Source organism: Penicillium griseofulvum (assembly GCF_001561935.1).
Source record: "Penicillium griseofulvum strain PG3 chromosome Unknown contig_13, whole genome shotgun sequence".
Classification (NCBI taxonomy): Eukaryota; Fungi; Ascomycota; class Eurotiomycetes; order Eurotiales; family Aspergillaceae; genus Penicillium; species Penicillium griseofulvum.
Genome location: NW_024467434.1, coordinates 189,260 through 209,590, shown reverse-complemented (window position 1 = coordinate 209,590; position 20,331 = coordinate 189,260). Strand labels below are relative to the sequence as shown.

General features: G+C 48.0%; 4 protein-coding genes across 4 annotated transcripts; 1 reads left to right on the top strand and 3 right to left on the bottom strand.

Moving 5' to 3' along the window:
* Nucleotides 1–1,957: 1,957 nt before the first annotated feature.
* On the bottom strand, nt 1,958–5,405 carry PGRI_092030 (uncharacterized protein; the record flags this gene model as incomplete). The annotated part of the gene is made up of 2 exons (XM_040796916.1): nt 1,958–4,742; nt 4,807–5,405. The coding sequence occupies 2 exons, from the start codon at nt 5,403–5,405 to the stop codon at nt 1,958–1,960; spliced, it is 3,384 nt and encodes a 1,127-aa protein (XP_040650346.1).
* Nucleotides 5,406–8,730: 3,325 nt separating this feature from the next.
* PGRI_092020 (uncharacterized protein) lies at nt 8,731–14,200 on the top strand (the record flags this gene model as incomplete). Its single annotated transcript, XM_040796915.1, has 7 exons — nt 8,731–11,563; nt 11,615–11,812; nt 11,859–11,910; nt 11,962–12,308; nt 12,577–12,749; nt 12,805–13,645; nt 13,980–14,200. The coding sequence occupies 7 exons, from the start codon at nt 8,731–8,733 to the stop codon at nt 14,198–14,200; spliced, it is 4,665 nt and encodes a 1,554-aa protein (XP_040650345.1).
* Nucleotides 14,201–14,739: 539 nt separating this feature from the next.
* PGRI_092010 (uncharacterized protein) lies at nt 14,740–15,438 on the bottom strand (the record flags this gene model as incomplete). The annotated part of the gene is made up of 3 exons (XM_040796914.1): nt 14,740–14,824; nt 14,894–15,222; nt 15,277–15,438. 3 exons carry the CDS (start codon nt 15,436–15,438, stop codon nt 14,740–14,742), a joined length of 576 nt encoding a protein of 191 aa, XP_040650344.1.
* Nucleotides 15,439–16,371: 933 nt separating this feature from the next.
* PGRI_092000 (FAD-binding oxidoreductase) lies at nt 16,372–18,117 on the bottom strand (the record flags this gene model as incomplete). Its single annotated transcript, XM_040796913.1, has 6 exons — nt 16,372–16,698; nt 16,757–16,952; nt 17,003–17,369; nt 17,418–17,531; nt 17,580–17,812; nt 17,861–18,117. The coding sequence occupies 6 exons, from the start codon at nt 18,115–18,117 to the stop codon at nt 16,372–16,374; spliced, it is 1,494 nt and encodes a 497-aa protein (XP_040650343.1).
* Between the last annotated feature and the right edge of the window lie 2,214 nt (nt 18,118–20,331).

Here is a 20,331-nt window from a genome sequence, read left to right as displayed (position 1 = left end):
GATCAACAAACTCAGGGGGGCGGACAATATATTGTTTGGGAATTGTGATACGATGCGGGGAACATGATGCACATACAACTCTCCCACACTTTCGACAATGGTGCTTTCTGTGCCAGAAGTTGAACACTACCCCACAGATCGGACATTCTGACACTTCTGAATCTGCCTGCCATTTGGGGAGAGCTATATCCATAACTGGTTGGGCTAAATTATTGTGGACAGATGTAGCGGAGCGGGGTTGATTGACCCAGGGTGTTGAAGTCTCCTGTCGAGGGAGACCTGGCGGTTGCTCGCCTGAAGTAGAAGAACGAGGCACCCCTGGAGGAGAGGAAGATATACCAATTGCTGTTGCAAGTGACGAGCCAGGTGCTGCGGAAATAGAAGACCTGGTTCGGGACGAAGGTAAGACCATCGAAACGGATCTATGTGGCAGTATACTTCTGGAGGATCCCCCATTGCCTGGGGCCGGGCCAGCCGTTCCTCCAGGTCGTCCCCATTGCAACCTCGTATCCTCGCCGGTACTGGTCAACCGTCTTTTACGTTCTGGCCCAGAGCGAATGGGAAAGACTCTAGCCCTAGAGCTACCTTCTTCGTAGCCGCTGTAGCTTGCAGCTCCGATTATGCCATCTCCCTCAAGTCTTTCGACCGGCCTTCCGCCCTCCCGCGCGCTCGACTGGGGGCTGGACGATGCCGTGCTTGATTCAGGCATTATTATTGCTGGTTTGACTGGTATAAACCCTCTATGTGGGATTCCGCTCAACACAGGCAACGAGATCGATCTCGGCCCTCGGGGTGACAGTCTTCATGAACCAGGTGGCGATGGGGAGAGAAATGGATAGTGGGGGATTCGATAATATAGATCTAGATGGACTGACGATCCTTTCCTGCAATCTTGGGCTCAGCCTCAATGACGTTGACGCTTTTTGCCGAAGATCGCATCCAGGAGTGACAGAATGATGCTTATCATGGAGCCAAGGCTGGACCTGATTTAGGAGATGGATGAGGCTGAGAGTCTCGTGACTATGCTCTCGAATGCCAACAACACAAGAATATTGCTAGCAGCAGATGGAAGTAAAATGAAGAGAACTAGAGTAACTCTTTAATTCATAGAGAAAGAGAAAATGATGTAGACCATTGCATCCATGGATGTTTGGTCCAGATACGTTATCGTGGGAGGGCGGTGAGGGCGGTGGCGATTGACAGTATCGGCCCGATCTGCCCGCGTATCATCGGCCTCGGTTTCTCATTTTGCTCTGAAGCCTCAATGTTTTGAATGAGCTCAAATGATAAAAAATGATAATAAGATTCATCAGTTATTCTACAGTATTCCCAGGGAAATGGTCAAGTTAGCATGTAAATACCATATACTAAGGAAACTTTCTTGTGCATCAGCATGGCAGGATCCTTGCATGGTAGGTACTGTCACTATGCACTATGCATGATGCAAGAGACATGGCTTATATATCAAAGCCTTAACACCTCAAAGAAAGAGCACTAATGAACAGTCCCCATTAATTATGATCTTGGTACTACTGTGTCCTAAGATTGATACAAGAAAAGTGAAAAGAGACAGGTACAGAAAGAAGCAAAGCCCAAAAGGGAAAAGAGTAGGTAGCCTACATAGTAGGTTCAGCGACAGCCAGAAAAGGTAATAAAAAGCCAACGAGCTCACTCCCCATTATGTGTATCTCGGGATCGGAGATAGAACGCCATCGCAGCAATTTTAGGTAGAGACACAAAGCAAGAGACAAACAAACTGAAACCAAGGAAATTCGTGATAGTGGCATCAATTCGCCAGATATTCAGGAAAGACACGGTGATGACATCAATAAAGGTGAGTAGGAAATAAGTGAGATCCATGGATCAGAAGAGGGATAGAGATAAAGAGAGGTAGATATCGAAGGAAGAGGAATATACTGGTTCAAAATACATATGTGGCTGCCTTTTTGTCCTCTTTCTAGTGTTCATGCTTTCCTAGAGTAGTTTCGTCGACAAGTTCTGCTGAGCTACCTGCAAATGAAGGTTCATCGGGGCTCGCCTCGTGGATTTGGTCGTGTGCGCGACGTTGAGGTACATAGCCCATGCTCGAGGGCCGTTCCACTCGAGGGCCCGTCTGCTGGCTCGAGGCGTTTGACCTGGACCTTGAGGTAGAGGTCATAGACAGGCCTCGTTCACGAGATGGCGAGCTATCCCCGCTGAAAGGAAGGCGCCCGGTGGCGGTGCCTTCGGGCTGGAGATGGTGCTCGGAGTGCTCAGAGTGCTTACGGGCTGCAGAGTCGTGCGACAGGGTCTCAGTGACAACTGGAAGGCCAAGCGCAGTTCCATCTGTGTCTTGTTCATCAGGAGCCTGTGTGCGGCGAGAGCCCGTTCGACTGGGCAACTCGATGCCACCACCCACCGACGTATTAAGTTGTGGCAGTACTGGCGGATGCGTCTCACTTGACCGCTCCGGGTCGTGGTCATTATCTGAATCCTCATAAGGAACATTGCCAGTAGACACATTCCGAGAGTGGCTGGCGGATGGCGTGCCTGGATCATCCTGATATTGTTCATTATAGTCGCCTCCTCGCGGGAACAGACCTGGAGGAGGCGCACGAGCACTTCGGACCACCTCAAATCCTTTAGCGTTGTCCTTCGTCTTCCCTTGAAGCAAGCTTCGGAACCAGCCCGTCGCAGACGAGACTGGGCCAGTGGGATCGGCTGGCCCAGTTTTCAACTTTCTGGTACCGCTGTGGGAGAGCGGTGGGCCTCGGACACCGTAATAGAAATCAACCTCCCGAACAGCATAGTCCTTTGGCTTACGTGGGGTATCGAGCTCCATGTCATCCTTCGGCGCTGCTAGATATGCTGCAACGGGTGTGGCCCGGCCAGACATGGTACCGTCCGCCAGCTCGTCTTCGGTATTGACTGCTCGGCGGCTTGATTTTGATTTCAAAAATCCCCTTGACGGGCTCTTCCCTTTCTCGAGAGAACCACTTGGCTGAGGGCTCTTTCGCCCGGGGCGGGGTGGTCGATAATAGGGATCGCGAGGATTCATTCCCATCATCGTACCACTACTGGGTGAGCTAGGGAAGCCAGCTCCTTGATAGGCGGTCGAGGTAGGTGTGGGGAATCCTCCACTGGGCGCACGACTGTGCGTACCCCCTTGCGAGCTGGCATAGTCATAGACAGCGCTGGCTCTACCATCACTGGCTGTGGCACGGTTCAAAAGCAGGCCAGAGCTCCCAGAGAGACTGCGCGGGCGCGATCCATCAAACTGAGAAGACATACGGTCGTCACCATGACCGAGCATAGCAGCCTCGGAGCCCATACTCTGGCGAGTAAGATCACGCCGCGGAGTTCGCCTAGAGAGCTGGCGCATGCCAAGCACCTTAGTTAAGCCACCACGAGTGGCTCCGCCCGCACCAGCCAGTCTTGCTAAAACCTCGATCAACGTTTGCATCGCGTTGAGGAAGAACCCGAATACGAGAACCACGGCGTGTAGCACAAGGATCAAATATCCAATCCAACCTCGTGCCGCATCCCCGACTGTCAATGACGGTACAAAGATGACGCTCAAGATAACTGTCAAGAAACGGACAATAGAGAAGAGGCAGTGATACAGGTTCATGTGAGTCGGTCCTGAAAAAGGTCTAAAGGCCAGCAGGGTTAGTACGGAGACAACTTCGCAAATGGCTAGCATTACCACCTGGGCGATGCCAGATGGCTGCAAAGCACCAATTGCTATCCCGCGAGCGATATTCAACACAATTGGAACGATACCAAAGGCTGCTGCATCGTCGCAGTATGTGTTATATAGCGGCCCATACAATAGCACCGTGGGGAGATCATCGAAAAGGTGAGACTTGGGTCGGGTAGAAAGAATCACTCGAATAACCCAGATGGAGAAGCAAGCGAGAAGAACAAGCACCACCGCTGCTAAAGCAACACAGTAAGCAGCTGATTGACGAGCAAGAACCAGCTGGAAGAAGGAAAGAGAAACGATTGGCAAGAGAAGGAAATTGAAGACAATGCGAATGAGGTTGCCTATGGTAAACGGCATGTTTCTGGCACGCAGATCCTGGTCGGTGTTGTTTGCCAACTCACGATACAGCCATCGAAGCGCGAATGCGATCTGGAACAGCACCGTCACAGAGGCCAGGATTACCAGCACCCATATCATCATACCGGGCCAGATATCCTGGGACGAGGCCATGCCAACCAGTTTGTTCAATCGATCGAGGCCATAAGTCCCATTGATGGCATAGACACCATCGACAACGGGATCTTGACCCATTCCAGTGCTCACAAAACTCTGATTGAACATGAGAGTCGACCATGCTCCTTGGCTCACTGCAGGCTGGAAGAAGCCTGGGTAATCCAACGAAAGCGAGCCCGTTAAGACCACGAATTGAAGGTACTGCAGGCAATCTGCAAATCCAGGAGTGACAAGCCGGAGAACATCCTCATCACGGCCGTAGTTGCTTGTCCACCGGAATAAATCAGTTGTGCCCCAGGGACTATACATGGCAGCAGCGATGGTTGTAATTCCCACGAATATCAGAATGACAAGAGGCACATAGGCGAGGGCATTTTTGAGGGACGTTCCGAAGTCCGGCGTTGCTTTCACTGAAACACAGGCGAGCTGAACCGCGGATGCATCTCCAGAGCGTAGCGTCAATAACGGTGTGATGGTTCCGAAACGGTAGGTTGAAAGCATATCATGTTGAACGGAGAACGCATGTAATGTCGCCAAATCACTCCTGCATAAGGGTAAGAGATTAGTTCAAGAAGTACGGAGAGCTTTCTAGTCCAGGAATAGCTTACATGTTGGGATTGAAAACCGGGCCCAAAGGGAGAGTACCCTGCGTGAGCGAGTCGCGGAAACGAGAGGCATTGTGGAAGGGCGTGAAGCTGAGTACATTGAGATCCGTCATCAGCGTGCTGTACCTGTTGTTGGTACTGCTCACATCCTCGATCTTCCCATCGGTCCAATTGGGATTTATCCAAACCTCGTCATCCGGTGCCGGGTAATTTGCAGTTCGAGACACAGTTCCCGAGACATTGCCATATATTGTGATGTCGAGTGGGTGTAAAGGGTTGGTAAGGTTGAATTTGACGGACACGTTGGTAGGAACGAATTGAAGTTGTAGAGGGTCAGACTCGAGGATGGTTTTCGATAGACAATTTTCAAAGTCCAATAGAACTGCGGCGGCTGGCGATGCAAAGCTCAGTAAGCAAAGCAGTGCAATCCACCACACGGGGCTCCATGGTTGTGCTCGACGTTTCGAAGTGTCGCGCCATGGCCGACCTTGTGAAAAGTACAACCCACTGTGTCGCGGCCACCTAGTTCCTTTTTGTCGAAGGGAAAATGAGGATTCGTCCAGCTCGATCTCCGCCGAGTCGTACATGTCCACTTCGGGCATCCGGGATGACCTCCTCGGGGAGGTCAACCCCCGGCGTAGATGATCAAATCCACGTTGTGTTGACAGTGGGTCGGTGTCGGGGTCTCGTCCACCGCGCGCACCCCTTCCCAGGGTTGGTAGTCGGGATTAAGAGGAATCTTATCACAGGAATAGAGCAAGGATGAGTCTCGCGTGATGGAGGGTTCGAAGTTAGGCCGGTGCCTGGAGCCCTGAAGGTACGTAAGTCTGCGTAAGTTGGCCGCTAAGTCGTCAAACGCGGCAGATCCCGGGAGAAGAGATCGGAAATCAAAGTGCAAAACACAAAGTGGAAGAAGCGACTTAATTTTTGCAGTGGGTTTGGTCTGTTGTTGTTGCTGCGCCTTGTTTGGTCTGGCCCTGGTGGAGTTTGACGGCTGACTACTCGACTATGCTAATAATAGGCTATATACTCTTTTACTTCCTTTTTTTTTTCAACTGAGAGTACTCCGTAAGACTAATGAACTAAATACAAATCAACTAGCAAAATCTTCTTCTTTTTTTTGGACTATTTCCTATTTCATAATTATACTATGTTGGCTGTGAGCTAAACCCCCTAGGAAGAACTAACCGAGACCCTGAATCACTACATAAATTCACATATGATCATACCCAAGGACCAAACAATGTTGATTAGGAGCACATGTCTTTACATAACTATGTACGGAGTACTCCGTACTCCGTATGTCTTTATATTATTATCGTTGTGTGTTTCAGCGCCATTCACCCTCACATGTCTCAGCCCGACCCCAAATAGTCGCTCAACGTGTCTCACTGCTCGGTGATCATGCCGAATATTAAGGCTATCTTCATGCCGAGTAGCGTCCGGCAAGACTTGGGGTTCGGCTATGCCGTGAAACTCTTGAGTTTACAAGGCCACACCCTACGATGTCTTGGGGAATGTGTGTGCCATACAAAACGAGTGATCACGAAGGTTCAGATGGTAAAATTTTCAGGGTCTATATAGTAGTACCCTGTGTGAGCTGTCTAACTCCACTAGGGCTTTCGGGATTTATGGTGAGACATGTATGGCATCAGGTCATGAATAGATGCCGATATGGAAACGGCTGTTCATATCTGAGTTACAGATGTCTGCATACATGGGATCCTTCCATACTATGTATTCTAGAAATCTTAGAAGTATACTAAGATATCCAGATACAAGAATATTTCTGAACATAAAAACTATCAAAAAGCTTAACGCCACAATGAGAAATGCCTCGTTTAGTTCTTTTCGCCTAACAGCCTGATCCAGCTGAACTAAAGCCACAAAATTCTCTAGCCCCTTGACTATACTCAATCATTCCTTCTTCCTTCACTACTTAACAGATCTAACTCTGTCTCTAGCACTAGTTTGTATATTTGGCGACGCTGATGTTTGCTTGTCCACAATGTCGTACAGTATATATGACTCATATGTTCATTGCTTGGTATAGACTGGATTACTCCGTACTCCGTACAGCGAACCTGATTAACCTCCACAGTTTATTATCTTATGTATGTTGTAGGGTTTGAGTATATCTGTCACATGATCTTCTACTCCCCTACAGTGTTTCCTCTTTTCCCTTCTTAGTCTTACATACAAAAGTATTGTCTCATGCTTTGTGAATTTATTTACTATTATTCAGCGGCACTCAAGGCTCAATATCTGAGAGGTCGAATCATTATAGACTCTATCTTTTTTTCTGTTACCATAACGATATATCTCTGTCATGTTAAGGAAAGTTGTTTATTATAGGCCTAACACATATATGATCATATACACAAGGCTTAGAACTTATTTTTATATGCCTAACCCAAAATTGTATAAATACCTTAATGTATATCTTAATCTATATCTGCGTGAGACGTGTGTTGTGAGAAGGTGTGAGTTAACCTCCAGTTCGAGATAACCCCGGATCTTGGTATGCCAAGCCACCATCTGTTCATTACAAGGTTACGAGGTAAATTGTGATACGATGAGGACTTTCAAGATCCACCTTTTAAGGCATGTACAATGTATGAACACTGGGTCTCATAAAGAGTATATTCTAGATATGTGGCTGTTCGAGCTTCTCGAATTTCCTGGTTTTTGAGGGCTAAGAGCAAGACATATAGCGGTGACAAAGGACATTACGGTTCCTTGCAGACATCTGCAGCCATTGATATCATACATATTGGATAGGTGTAGCAAATTAGAGCCTCGAGGCAAAGTAGGGACCTTGCATTAAACGGAAGGACGAAAAAGGGAAGCCGATAAATGGCACTTGGTCAAATACCAAATTGGGGACAACACCCGCCAAGGATAGAGAGCACGAGGGTTAGTCTATATTAACAAATTAATCAAGGCCCAATTACCTTGAGTCTCAAATTTCGGGCGCTAAGAAGCCCCCCTTAGTTAAGATTAAGTGATATTGTTAAATGTAAATATTCCTAGGTTTGACGGTTTATAAGTTGCTGAATATTTAACCATATCCATATTTTGATGTACAAGATAATTAGTATACCCATCCCATATAAATTCGTTTGAGAATATCTTTAATTTCTTAGAACTCATCGGGATCCTTAATCCAATTAGGACTAGTCTAGTTTCAGTATGAGACGAGCGGGATATGCTGATTGGATATGTATAGTGACTTTTGAAAGGCGTTCTGTAGGTGTTTGAAGTTGTATATAAATTTACTTACTATTAATATCTTCAAAATATCAGATTAAGCCTATCAAACCTCTTAAAACCTATAATAACATGTGTTGTTAACCTATTAATATTCGCTATACTACCCAAATCGGCTCCACAGAAAAAAGCCCCGACTCCACTGTACCTGCGGAGTATCTCCAGAGAGCCCTTCCCCCCCCCCCTGTACCTTTTTACCATTTCACCTGTCTCAGGCTGCTGGTCCAGCTTTATTTATCCAGAGTAAGTAAATGCCATGTGCTATCTTTGGGGAGGAAAAAAAAACAAAATTAATGCTAATATACTGATAGGAAACCCAACCCCACACCACCCCACCCCACTACTACCCCCCCCTACCAACTCATCCCCTTCCACTCCCCCTCTCCTTTTTGGGGAGGAAAAAAAAACAAAATTAATGGTAAAATACTGATAGGAAACCCCCCCCCCCCCCCCCTCTTGACACTTTGGACCATTTTGAGACATTTGACACTTGACACTTCACACTTGACACTTCACCTCTTCCCTCCCCCTCTCCCCTTCCCCGCTATTCGATCCCTAATCCTTATCTCACACCCCCTTTCAGGGAGAGGGGATATCTGAGGACTGGTATCCTTCGTCTGATTGAGATGTGGACTGCGTCTACTCATCTTTCCTGTCATGTCTGCCGATGACCCATTCTCCTTTCTGCCCGCGGAGCAGGCCAAACCCGCGAAAAAACACTGGAAGAACAAACTATTCTCTAAGGATAAGAATAAAGCTGCGTCGCATCAAACTCAAGAAATCGCAGACTTCCTGGGCTCTCGCAACCCAGAATCAGCGCCTCCCCCACCTATCGACCCGCGATACATTCCTCCGCAAAACGCTGCCCGTTTCCCTTCCTCAGACCTCTCCGGATACCCCACCAAGTCAGTCCCTGCGCCGGCATCGGCATCAGCCCCAGTCTTGCCACGCGAGAACTATGCGCCGTTCAATTTCTCGGAATCTACTACTGTGCCCGCGCCCACTCCTGCCTCGGCTAAACCTAGTGGTCGCAAAGGGAAAGGATTGCGGGTGGGTTTCAGCCCTCAAACCCCAGAAGTGATTGGCGAAGGAGGCGATGAGACGGAATCGCCAACAATTGAGATTTCGCGGGCTCGTGAGAGATCGGACAGCAAGGGGACCCAGTCTGGCAATATCCCTGCATCCCTCTCGGAAGCTTCGCGGTCACATCTGCCAAATCTCCGACTTGACACATCGCTGGACGATGCCGATGCGCGATCCAGAAAGGCGGCTCGTTCGCCCCGTGAGGGGTCGGACTGGAAACCCCTGCTGATGCAAAATTCTCAGGATGCAGACTTGTTGATGTCCTTGCCTTTGAGCGACAGCGGCTCTCGATTGTCATTCCGCGGCGATAGCGAGGCAAGTTCATTCGCACAACGCGTCCGCGACAAGATGCAAGCAGAGGAAGGTCGCGCATTGCATCACCGCTATGATGAAGATACATCATCTCCTGGAGCCGAAGATGATGATATCTCGACTCCTCCCAGCCCTCAGAGCCCAGAACCGCCCATAAAAGCTTACAATCCCAAATCGGCTTACGAAACAGCTCCAACGACGGGGCTTCCCCATGCGCCGTCAATTTCTCTATCGATGCGATCTATTGTCGATTCGATTCGGAACCCCCCTAGCCCCTCCACACAATATGCGCCAGCGAATCTCAGCCCCATTGACCCACGAATGCCCACGAATCTCATTCCAGGTAGCCCCGGCAAGGCTTCACCGACATCTGCTAAAGCGCCATCCCAGGACCTGCCTGCATCAAGCCGGACGTCACCCCCCAGTCGCGAAGGCCAAGAGCCGCCACGTAGCTCTCAACCCCCCAAATTCTCTCTTCGAAATGTTGCCAGCCAAGTTGGCGACACCGCGTTTGCTGAATTCATTGCGTATAATGCAGGATATGAGCGCATTATTAAACTTGCAGCAGAGGATGTCAAGCCATTGGTTGAAACATCGCTCGCAGAATGGATTCGGGCTGCAGTCTGGTGGTTTTTGCGAGGAAAGACACGATTGGAAACGTATGCCCGTTCCCGTTCGACACTGCCACCTACCTACGCCAAGCAAGCTGTGATTGATCTTGGAAAGGCATTATGGATAAATGAAAATATTGTGCCTAGCCATCCTGAACTCTCTCGATACGGTTCCATGAGCGTTGACGCCCTACTGGCCGTTTCGAGTACCACCGGCGACAAGGAGTTGGCTGATCATCTGAGTATACATCAAACTCTCATCAATCACCTCCGGTCGCTGGCAATGTCTATCAAACGAAACAACATCCTCACCTTGGTTGTCTCAGATGAAGGCTCTCCTAGCCAGCTGGATACTAGTGTCTGGCTGCGGTACCCCTTTTATGCGCCCGACGTTTCAGCAGTTTTATCTGGTGCGGCAACAAGATCAATGTTGGTAGATAACGCGGGAAAGACCCCAAGTTTGGTACACATGATGCCTTTGGGCGACACAAGTCGATACTTCAGCTATGGTAGCATGTTCGTGCAGGTCTGTGTCAGCTCCAGTGATGATGATGGCCAACAACAATATGCCATGCCCTGCGCATTGACCATCGTCCGCGAACGAGCGGATTGGTATGTATTTGCGGCAATCACTAGCCAAAGTAAACTTGTCAACATTTTGATTCAATCCGATCGCAAGCAGGGACCGACTTGGGAGGATGTGGATTGGCAAGTCCGGTCTCATTCTATGCGAGTCAAGCTCCCCCGAGGATTCGAGTTAGATGTTATGTTCAAGGAAGACGATTTCAAGACTCTTTGGAATATCGTCAAATACACCCAGCAGTCGGAGAACAGTCTCCATCCGGAGGCAGGCGAGACTGTCGTATTTGAGAATACTCTCAAGGTTTTCCAATATATGGATCCCGGGACACCAAAGGCATTCCCTTCAGACCCTACAGAAAGATCTCGAATCCGTTTGTTCGAGCGATCTGTCACCGTGACAGAAGGCACTGGTACTCGCAATGCGCATCGGGGATTCCGACTAGCTATCCTGACCAGTCCCAAGGTCAAGACTTTGAGCAGCATTCGCCATACTTTGGGCAACGGCTCACCGATATTGTTCGGTCTGTTGCGAGGCGAGGACGGTGCTCCTGCTCTTCTCCTCAAAGTGACTGAGGGAGGCCGTACGAGATCCATGTTGATGACTTTCCACGAGGTGGCTGAACGTAACAAAATACACTCCGTGCTGCTCGGCATGATTCCACGCGAGGGAGAGATCAAGTCACCCGAGTTCGCCATCCAGTCTTATTCCATTGAGCAGCCCGAAGATTCCTTTACCGGCCAGCCCGCAGTCAAACACCTCCAGTTCCCAGCTGGAAGCGTGTCCGTTATCGATCAGGAGCATGCTTACGTCGAGCATGGTTATGGACCGACCATTCTATCGGAACATCTGAGGGCCTTTATTGCCACTGAATGGGGTTCCGTCACGGATCGCATCAACTTAGGTAGCATTCGTCTGCCTCCTCTCCTCTAAACCGGTTGCTAATTTTGTCCAGGACCCGGTGAATTGAAAATTGGTTTGGATGTCCAGAGCAAGACGAGCATGAGCTTGTTCCGCTCTGCGCAGCAGGATCTGACCCTTTCCCTTGCGGATAACCTTGTTCGCCCTGAACTGGTAGGACAATTAACTGGCTTCCTTGAGAAAATCACGGCGAAGCCTATGATACGCCGGCTGGACTTCCCAACAATGCAGGGTATGCGTACTTCTAACATTTTCCCTGCTTTGCTAACTCCATCTAGATCTTCATGCCTTTGAGGCAGCTGTGACTGGTTTCCAGGTGCTTTACGATGGGTGAGTCTATCACATCTAGCCGTTGGGTCAATATCTTGCTGACCAAACTAGTATGGCTACATCATTCACCATCTCCCGTCGGCGGAGTATGGTTCCCATTTATAAGAAATGGGAAGCTTCCCTGGCACGAGTCCAGATTGTTCGACAAGAGAAAGTCGTTCAAATGCTTGCTTTCTTCGGGGACTTCCAGCATGGCACATGTATGAACTTTGTTCTTAAGGGGACTGATATCATGGAGTCCTTTGGCCGGTCCGGCAAGTTCGGAATTCGCATGGTAGATGCCAAGTTCGCACTACCTAAGAAAGACGATAACCCAGCTTCCAACTTTGTGTGTCTCGACATGCCTGAGTATCCCATTGAACACGACGATCTCACCATCACGTTCGATACAGAGGCTTGTGAGTGTATCTCTCTTTTAATACTATTCTTCCGCTAACTTTGTCCGATAGCACGCGCAAGCTTCAAGGCAGCCCTTCCTGGATTAGTACGAGAGCCATCCCGCATGGGCTCTATACGTCGATAATCCATTTCTCCATCTTCCACGTGACTCATTACGTGATTTTTCCCCCTCATCCCCCTCCCCCGAGATCGGATCCCGCATTTTCCGGTGTATTATAACTCGTTGCTGGATGGACCCTTTCTGTGCATACAATTCAAGAAACATAGCATTTTTTATCATGTCGCACTCTAGCGAAGCCATTGGCACCTCTACGCGTTCTCTGCATGCCGATGATGCCCTGAACCTCGTTACTGATGTTGCTCCTCCTATGCATCTCTCTACCACATTTCGTTATTCCAATGATCCAACCCAGCTAGTACCGGCTGCCGATGCCATACCTGTATGCACTTTGACTCGCTATCATATCCCTTACCTAACATATATATTCAACGTAGGCCGACTTTGATCCAACCTCCCACATCTACTCGCGCATGTCCGCGCCAAATCCCACTCGCTTTGAAACCATCCTCTCCTCCCTCATACACGGTCAAGTCATAAGCTACTCCTCCGGCCTATCAGCCCTACACGGCGCCCTCACCCTCCTCAACCCTCGCCGCATCTCCGTCGGTGATGGCTACCATGGCTGCCATGGTGTCATCGCCCTCTTCACCCGCCTAACAGGCCTCCAAAAGCTGCCGCTCGACTGCTCACCCGATCAACTCGAAAAAGGCGACGTAATCCTCCTCGAAACACCCGTCAATCCCCAAGGCACTGCCTTCGATATTGCGTCCTACGCCGCCAAAGCCCACGCCCGCGGTGCATACCTCATCGTCGACAGCACCTTCGCCCCACCCGGCCTCCAAGAGCCATTCCAGTTCGGTGCAGATATTATCATGCATTCGGGCACCAAGTACTTCGGCGGCCACAGCGATATGCTGTGCGGTGTCCTTGCCACCAACCGCGACGACTGGGCTGCACAGTTGAAATCTGACCGTCTCTTCATCGGAACCGTCATGGGCAGCATGGAGGGCTGGCTCGGCGTCCGCAGTCTGCGCACACTGGAGATCCGTGTCCAGCGCCAAAGCGAGAATGCCACTCGTCTCATTTCCTGGCTTGATGCTGCTCTTCACGCGCCTAATCCTGCGCCTGACAGCGATGAGGCGGCGGTACAGGCTGTTCTTGGTGAGGTCCTCCATGCTAGTTTGCAGAAGGTTGAGGGCGACTGGTTGAAGAAGCAGATGCCTAATGGGTTCGGACCTGTTTTCTCTATTATTATGAAGGAGATGCGGTTTGCGCGTGAGTTACCGAGTAAACTACATTTCTTCCAGCATGCTACTAGTTTGGGTGGTGTCGAAACGCTTATTGAGTGGAGGACTATGACTGATCAGACTGTCGATCGGAGATTATTGAGAATTAGTATTGGATTGGAGAATTGGGAAGATTTGAAGGCTGATATGACGAGGGCTTTCCGTGAACTTGTGTAGACGAATATATTACCCCTCATTGGTTTTAGTCATCTCTCTTTATCAGGCTCTCTCTTACCCTCTCCTTTCACCTTTCCCTTCCACCATTCTCTGTCAATTCTCTTCCACCATGTCAGAAACATTCACAATCCACTACTTTGCAACAGCATCCCAATATACCTCCAAAAATACAGAATCGCTTCCTGCGCCCCTGAAACTATCCGATCTGTTTGGCGAATTGGAACAGCGTTACCCTGGCATTGTTCAGATCCTGTCTAGTTGTGGTATTAGTCTGAACGGCGAGTATGTTGATGTCGAAGAGGAGGGGGATGTTGTTATTCAGACTGGAGGTGAGGTGGCTGTTATTCCCCCTGTGAGTTCGGGGTAGACTTCCTCGCCTCCGATATCGCCAAAAATTGCCTGTGGGAGTTCAATTGAAAAATATGGCTCTCCTCGCTATGAAACCCTGGAAAGGGCAGTTCAATCAGAAGGATACATCTTATACCTACGTGTATATCACAACCTTCGTTTCTTACTGGGATGGCGACATCTTGGCTCAATTTCGAACATGGTTGATGTTTTTGGAATTGTCAGACACTCGTGAAGAGTAAAGATCCCAAAGAGACTACATTAACAGGTTGATTGAATTGCAAATGAACTGTTCATGTTTTCTAGGAAAACTACGTATATATATCCTTGACTAAGTACAAATCGTAATAGTCGTTATATACCTCTTCAAGTCATAGGAGATTAACCCTAAACATACCATTTTAGCTTATATCTACTATAGGTCCTTAGTCCCGCTGTTCCCATTGCTTGATATTGGTTATTAATGCATGTGCTATAGGTAAAATCATCAAAAGACAAAAGACAGTTGAACTCATCTCACTTCCCAGCCATATCCTATTCAAGTCATATACCATTCCATTACTCCACACTCTTCTCAGCAAGAGCCTTCTTCTTCTGCAGCCACAAACAGATATTGCACATAACAGAGAAGAAAAAGAGAATACTAAACCAATCCAAGTCAGTACAAATTCATAACAAGCGTCTGAAAAAAAAAAAAAAAAGGAAAACTCACCAAAGCCCAATACTCAACCCCCAAATAGCCTTGGTCTCCATACAAATCGCTTTGGAAGCTCCAATCCACGAAACATAATCAATCTTCCCACTGACACTAGCAATGTAACTCGAAAGACGAGACGCAAATGCATACGACGTAGCATCTTTATCTCCCAGCTCCGCCAGCGCTGTGCACTCCAAGTATGAGAGTGGTTTACCGACGACAACGGCGACGACAATCAATGCGATTAGAAGTAGCATGTCTAGCACGCCACAGGCTAGGAATGGGAGGATGTCATCTTGGTACAGGATTGCGGTGATTATGCAGTAGATTGCTGCGATACAGGTCTGTTGGGATTGTTAGTGGGTTTGGAATTCGAGTGGATGGAGATATGAACTTACCACGCTAATTGTTCCGATTAGGATGTTTGGGGGTGTGGCGTTGTTTTGGATTATTACGCTGATGAATTTGGCGGTCATGCCGATTATGGCGATTAGGGAGCAGGCTTGGAAAAGGCGGGATAGTTGGAAGGTTGCCCCGAGGGCGCCGTAACGAGGGGACATTGTGGATTGGATTGGAATGGATTGGAGTAATGAATGAGGCTGGAGGGTCAATTGGCCTGGATGGTTGTATATATGTCGATGTATTCGGGGTCGAGGATAAATCGAAGATAGTGCAAGCAAAGATACTGTAGATATATGTGGAATGAAAGGCTTTGAAGGATTAGAAAACAGGAAAAAAAAATTTCCAAGAACAAAGGAAGATTGTGTTCTGAATGAAAGTGAAGCTGATTGTTAGATTGAAGACCAGGCTGGTTACGGCTCTCTATATAGACATCAACAAAGGACTCTGTCTCTCCATGACATCAATTGTCCGAAGTCTAGACCAGATTAAATTAGCATCAAATCTAGACTTTCTCTCCAAGCTGGGCTTTGTCTTTGTGTGTTACAGATTCTGGGGAGGCGCTCTTGTCAATAGGATGACCTGACTGGCTCTTATTAGGCTTCCGCATACAGCGATCGACATAAATGGTAGCTTAAGATAGTAGAGCTTATAGCTCTTTGCTAAATATATTATTGGAATACTTTGAAAATAATATACTATATGTAGCATATTGTAGGTCCGATTGACCCTGGCGCTTGGAAGAAAACCCTAACTTGCCCCGGGTGAATCTCAGCCACTCGTTCCCTGAGCGTCTACAAATCTGAAGCAGGCGCCAAGATTCGATCTAATTATTGACTAGGATGGTAAATGCATAGTAGATCAAGTTTCAGGGTCTTGCATCTAGACCCAAATATTTAGAAATGTTTATTATCCGATTGGAACCTCTTGGTAGGTATTTTCCTAACGGGAAGTCATACTGGAATATATCATGGGCGGATCGCTAATGCACCTACTGCCGTTTTTCTCTTGAGTCATATAATTAAAACCAATTATTTGAGTCTTCGTAAATTATAGACGATTAAATATATCCAATGTCTAGACCCTCTTGACGTTCAGTCCTTCAGCCTCCAGCCTCCACTGGTCCGGTGCTGGAAGAACCCTTCCGGGTCATACGCCTTCCTCGTCTTCAGAGCAAGCGCTTTGGACTCGGGACTAATACGGCCCCAATAATCTTGGCGGTGATACGCGTCATTCATGAACAATGGTCGATACACGTCAGGAAGAAGACCCTGGTCGATGTGCTTCTTGGTCAGGTCGTCGATTCCCTGGTAAAGTTGGACGGTGGCTACGTCCATCTTTCCGTCGTCAATGGATAGGCCGTAGGAGAAGTCGAGCTCAAAGATAATGTATGGTTGATCGGAGGGAATGTCGAGGAGGTCCTGAGGATTTGTTAATATGATCTCTCTCTTTCTTTTCCATTTGGGATGGGATTCATACTCCACCGCGGTCCTTGGCATTCTGAGAGAACGATTTGGGCATGGGCTGGAAGGAAATTGTGCCAAGTGAGCCGGCCACTCCTAGTACAGACTTGCTCACGTCGCGGAAATGGTCATAGTAATCGTGGAGCGGAGCTGCTCCCACGGTACTGTTGGGAAGGGGTGTGGTCTCAGTGGCGATGTTGTATCGCTGTCCTCTAATAACTAGTTAGCAAGTGAGTCAAGAATTAACAGTTGGTTTTCTTACTTAAGAATAAAGACGTCGTTGTGCTTGAGCAGGTCGTAGTAGGTATCCCAGGTTTTGACGTTTGAGGTGTGTTTAATAGCAGTGAACTCGTCGAAGACTCCAGAGGGGGGCTCGGGGCCGTCGTAAAAGACGAACAAAAGACAGAAGTCAAGCAAAAGACCGCGCTGGAATGTCGCGATGATTGCTGCCTTATCGTCAGGATAATCGTCGGTGAAGTTACGCACAGCCTCGATAACTTTGTGGGCTTTGTCGGATGTGAAAGTATAGGTGCCACCCCAGACTTTGTGGGGTTGAGGATGCGTCTGCACGGTGTATGCAGTAACAACTCCAAAGTTGTTGCCGCCTCCTTTTAAGCTATGGAATAGGTCTGTCGAGTGTTAGTGTCTCGACGATGAAAAAGAACAGTACCACCCACCTGCGTTGTGGGTCTCGGTTGCGTGGACAATCGTGCCGTTGGCAAGGACAATTTCGTAGTCTAACACACTGTTCGCAGCCCAACCGTACTGGGTGCTCAGGAAACTCATACCAGCTATAAATCATTAGAGATAAACTCGGAGATCATTTCTGAAGCATATACCTCCGAGCATATATCCACCGACTCCAACTCCACCAATTCGACCTCCAACAATAGTCCGGCCAGTTCCTGCCAGGCCTTTCTGGACCTCTTCCCATGAAAGGCCAGGGCCAATGATAGCAGTATGATCCTTGGGGTTATAGTCAACCTGATTCAGATTCTTAGTCGAAACCAGCAATCCGTCCTGGATACTAGCAAATCCATTGTTGGGATTATGTCCTCCACTCTTAATGGCACTGTTTAGGGTTAGTTGATATCATTGTTGGCATACGGATAGAACAAACAATAGAGTATCTACATTGTGCAGATTCTTGATAACCTGCGACATCTCCGCTGCACTGGATGGAGCTGCAATGCATGTTGGCTTGAGATCGCCGCATCCGGTTGACCAATACTTCCACTGATCAGCCTTGTAGGCTAATGAGATACGGGGTTCGATATCAATGCCTCCAGCCTTGAGCGTCTTGCATATATCTGCTACCGTCCCAGGGACAAGGGCCAGGGATAGCGCCAGAGCGCGCCATCCGTTACTTGCGAGCATGTTGTCAAACTAAGTAGAATAAGAGTAGTGTTGCAAAATATAATGGAAAAAAGGAATGTGGTGCGAAGGGAGGACCTGGAACGGGAGAATCTGATGTCAGAATGTGTGCCCTAATAGATATACACCCTCACGATCAGTTCTATAGTGCGGGCCGATGGTTTAGTTTATATAACTTTTAGATAGCTTCGACTCCATAATCGGAGGATATTCTTCAAGCCACTGAGCACACCCCTCTTGGTGGACTTGCCAGGAACAGAAGTTGACAAGAGCTCAGAGAGGAATCCCCTGTAGCAATCTTGTTCACAGACTCCACTCCATCCAGGCCTGGATTGGGCACGCGGTTTCCGATTGGGCAAATGATCCTGCTTATCGACCTCGAAAAAAGCTCACAAATTGAATATAAATTTGTGACGAGTTGATCACCATGCTTAGAGACTGCATTTGGGTGTGGACCCTGCAGGTAAACTGAAAGGAGACACATGGCGGCGGAACGTAAACACCGTACATGCCTATGTTGGGCATGGATACGGAGTATATCGTTCGAGTCAACTGTGTCTGCGGACCGAAATTTGCATATCCGGATGTCTATCTTGTGCCGATCTCTATGCATAATGCATCGTATACGGAGTATTTGGCCTAATTTCCTTGCCAGACAGGTATATCGTGCAGTAGTGGGTCTCAACCAGGTTCCTTGTTAATCAGCTAAACTCGCGGAATGTGCCCGGAGTACTCCGTACAGAATATGTAGAGGGCGAAACAAGTCTAGGCCTCAATGATCGACAGATCAAACATGTTCGTATTAAGCCTTGGTATAGTAGAGTCAATCGGTAGGGCTTCGCTAGTTAGAAGTTAGTTTCGGTCAGCCACAGAAGTGGGATAAATAGTACACATAAGACAAAGTACATGAAAAAATAAGTGGACCAAGTGAGACATATTTTCTTTCTTTAATCCATGATTCCAAGTCAGGAAGGACTTTAAAATAAAGGGATAATCCATGGCATTCAAGCCACGGATGATTATAACTGGTTAGTACAGTATGTTTTAAGGGAATTCATTCCAGGTTTATGTTGGAGTTTTTCCAAGTCCAACGTGGAGGTTGCAGATATTACCCCTGACATGTTCCTGGAAACACTTTCGGTTACACAAATTAGGAAATGATACTCGCGTCAAGTTTTTTTGGTGGACTTGCCTTAGATCGACACGTCTTTATTGATACTACATCAGAGCATTCGGTTCGCTCCGAGCCGGGGGGCTGAGATAATTCCAATAGGAAATGGAGCGATAGCAAACAGGTTTTCCCCCGCTTGTGGCGATCTTCAATATTTTCATTTAGAAGAAAACAGGGTGGGACCTCGCGGGGGTTTTGGATCGACAGGTCATATTGAGAGTTACGGGATCGTCGAGATTGGGCATTGGTACTCTCGGAGCAAGAGAGCAGGGTATGGGAATATGGCGCAATGACTAGGTACAAAATATGGATGTACGGACATACTCCATATACATCCTTGGAGCAGCTAGTCCGATAGGCTGAGTTCTGATGCAGAGTTCACCAGGATTCTAATAGTTCAAATCCCGGATCCCGGGAGACTATTGTACTTGGCAATCTGTGGACGATGATATTGTTTCTACTCCGTACATTATGCAATATCGGAGAAATGAGACCATTCGTTTTCTCGTGAACCTTGTATTATGGACTGGAATGTTGAATCTTATCATGCAAAGAAGAATATACCACAGGCAGGACGGAGTACGGAGTACGGAGTACGGAGCAGGTACAAATCTCCAACAATGCAATATAGCAGTTTGGCTGATCCACATAAAATCCAGTCTCACTAATCCGTATAACTAGGGATTCCCTTAGCTTATTTGCAAGAGGCTGTACATCTCACATTGCTAGCGCTAGCGCATCCATACTCTACTCCGTACATACAACATACATAGCTAATAGAACTCGCTTATATCTACTATTTTAAGACAGCCTAGTTTGACTGATAGAATGCTCATGGGAAGGGGGCCTGGTCAATATTTGCTTGTTATGGAGCTGTATGGCTACATTGTGGCTCTACTCTTGTATGTTATGTCCTCTAATCTATGAAACTCATAATCACCTTACGGTTAGAAGCTGCAAGGCGCGATCATCAAGACTAGCACACTTATTGAAGATCACACGGTCCCATTTGCTACCGACATATTGAAGTCTTTGTGCGAGACCAA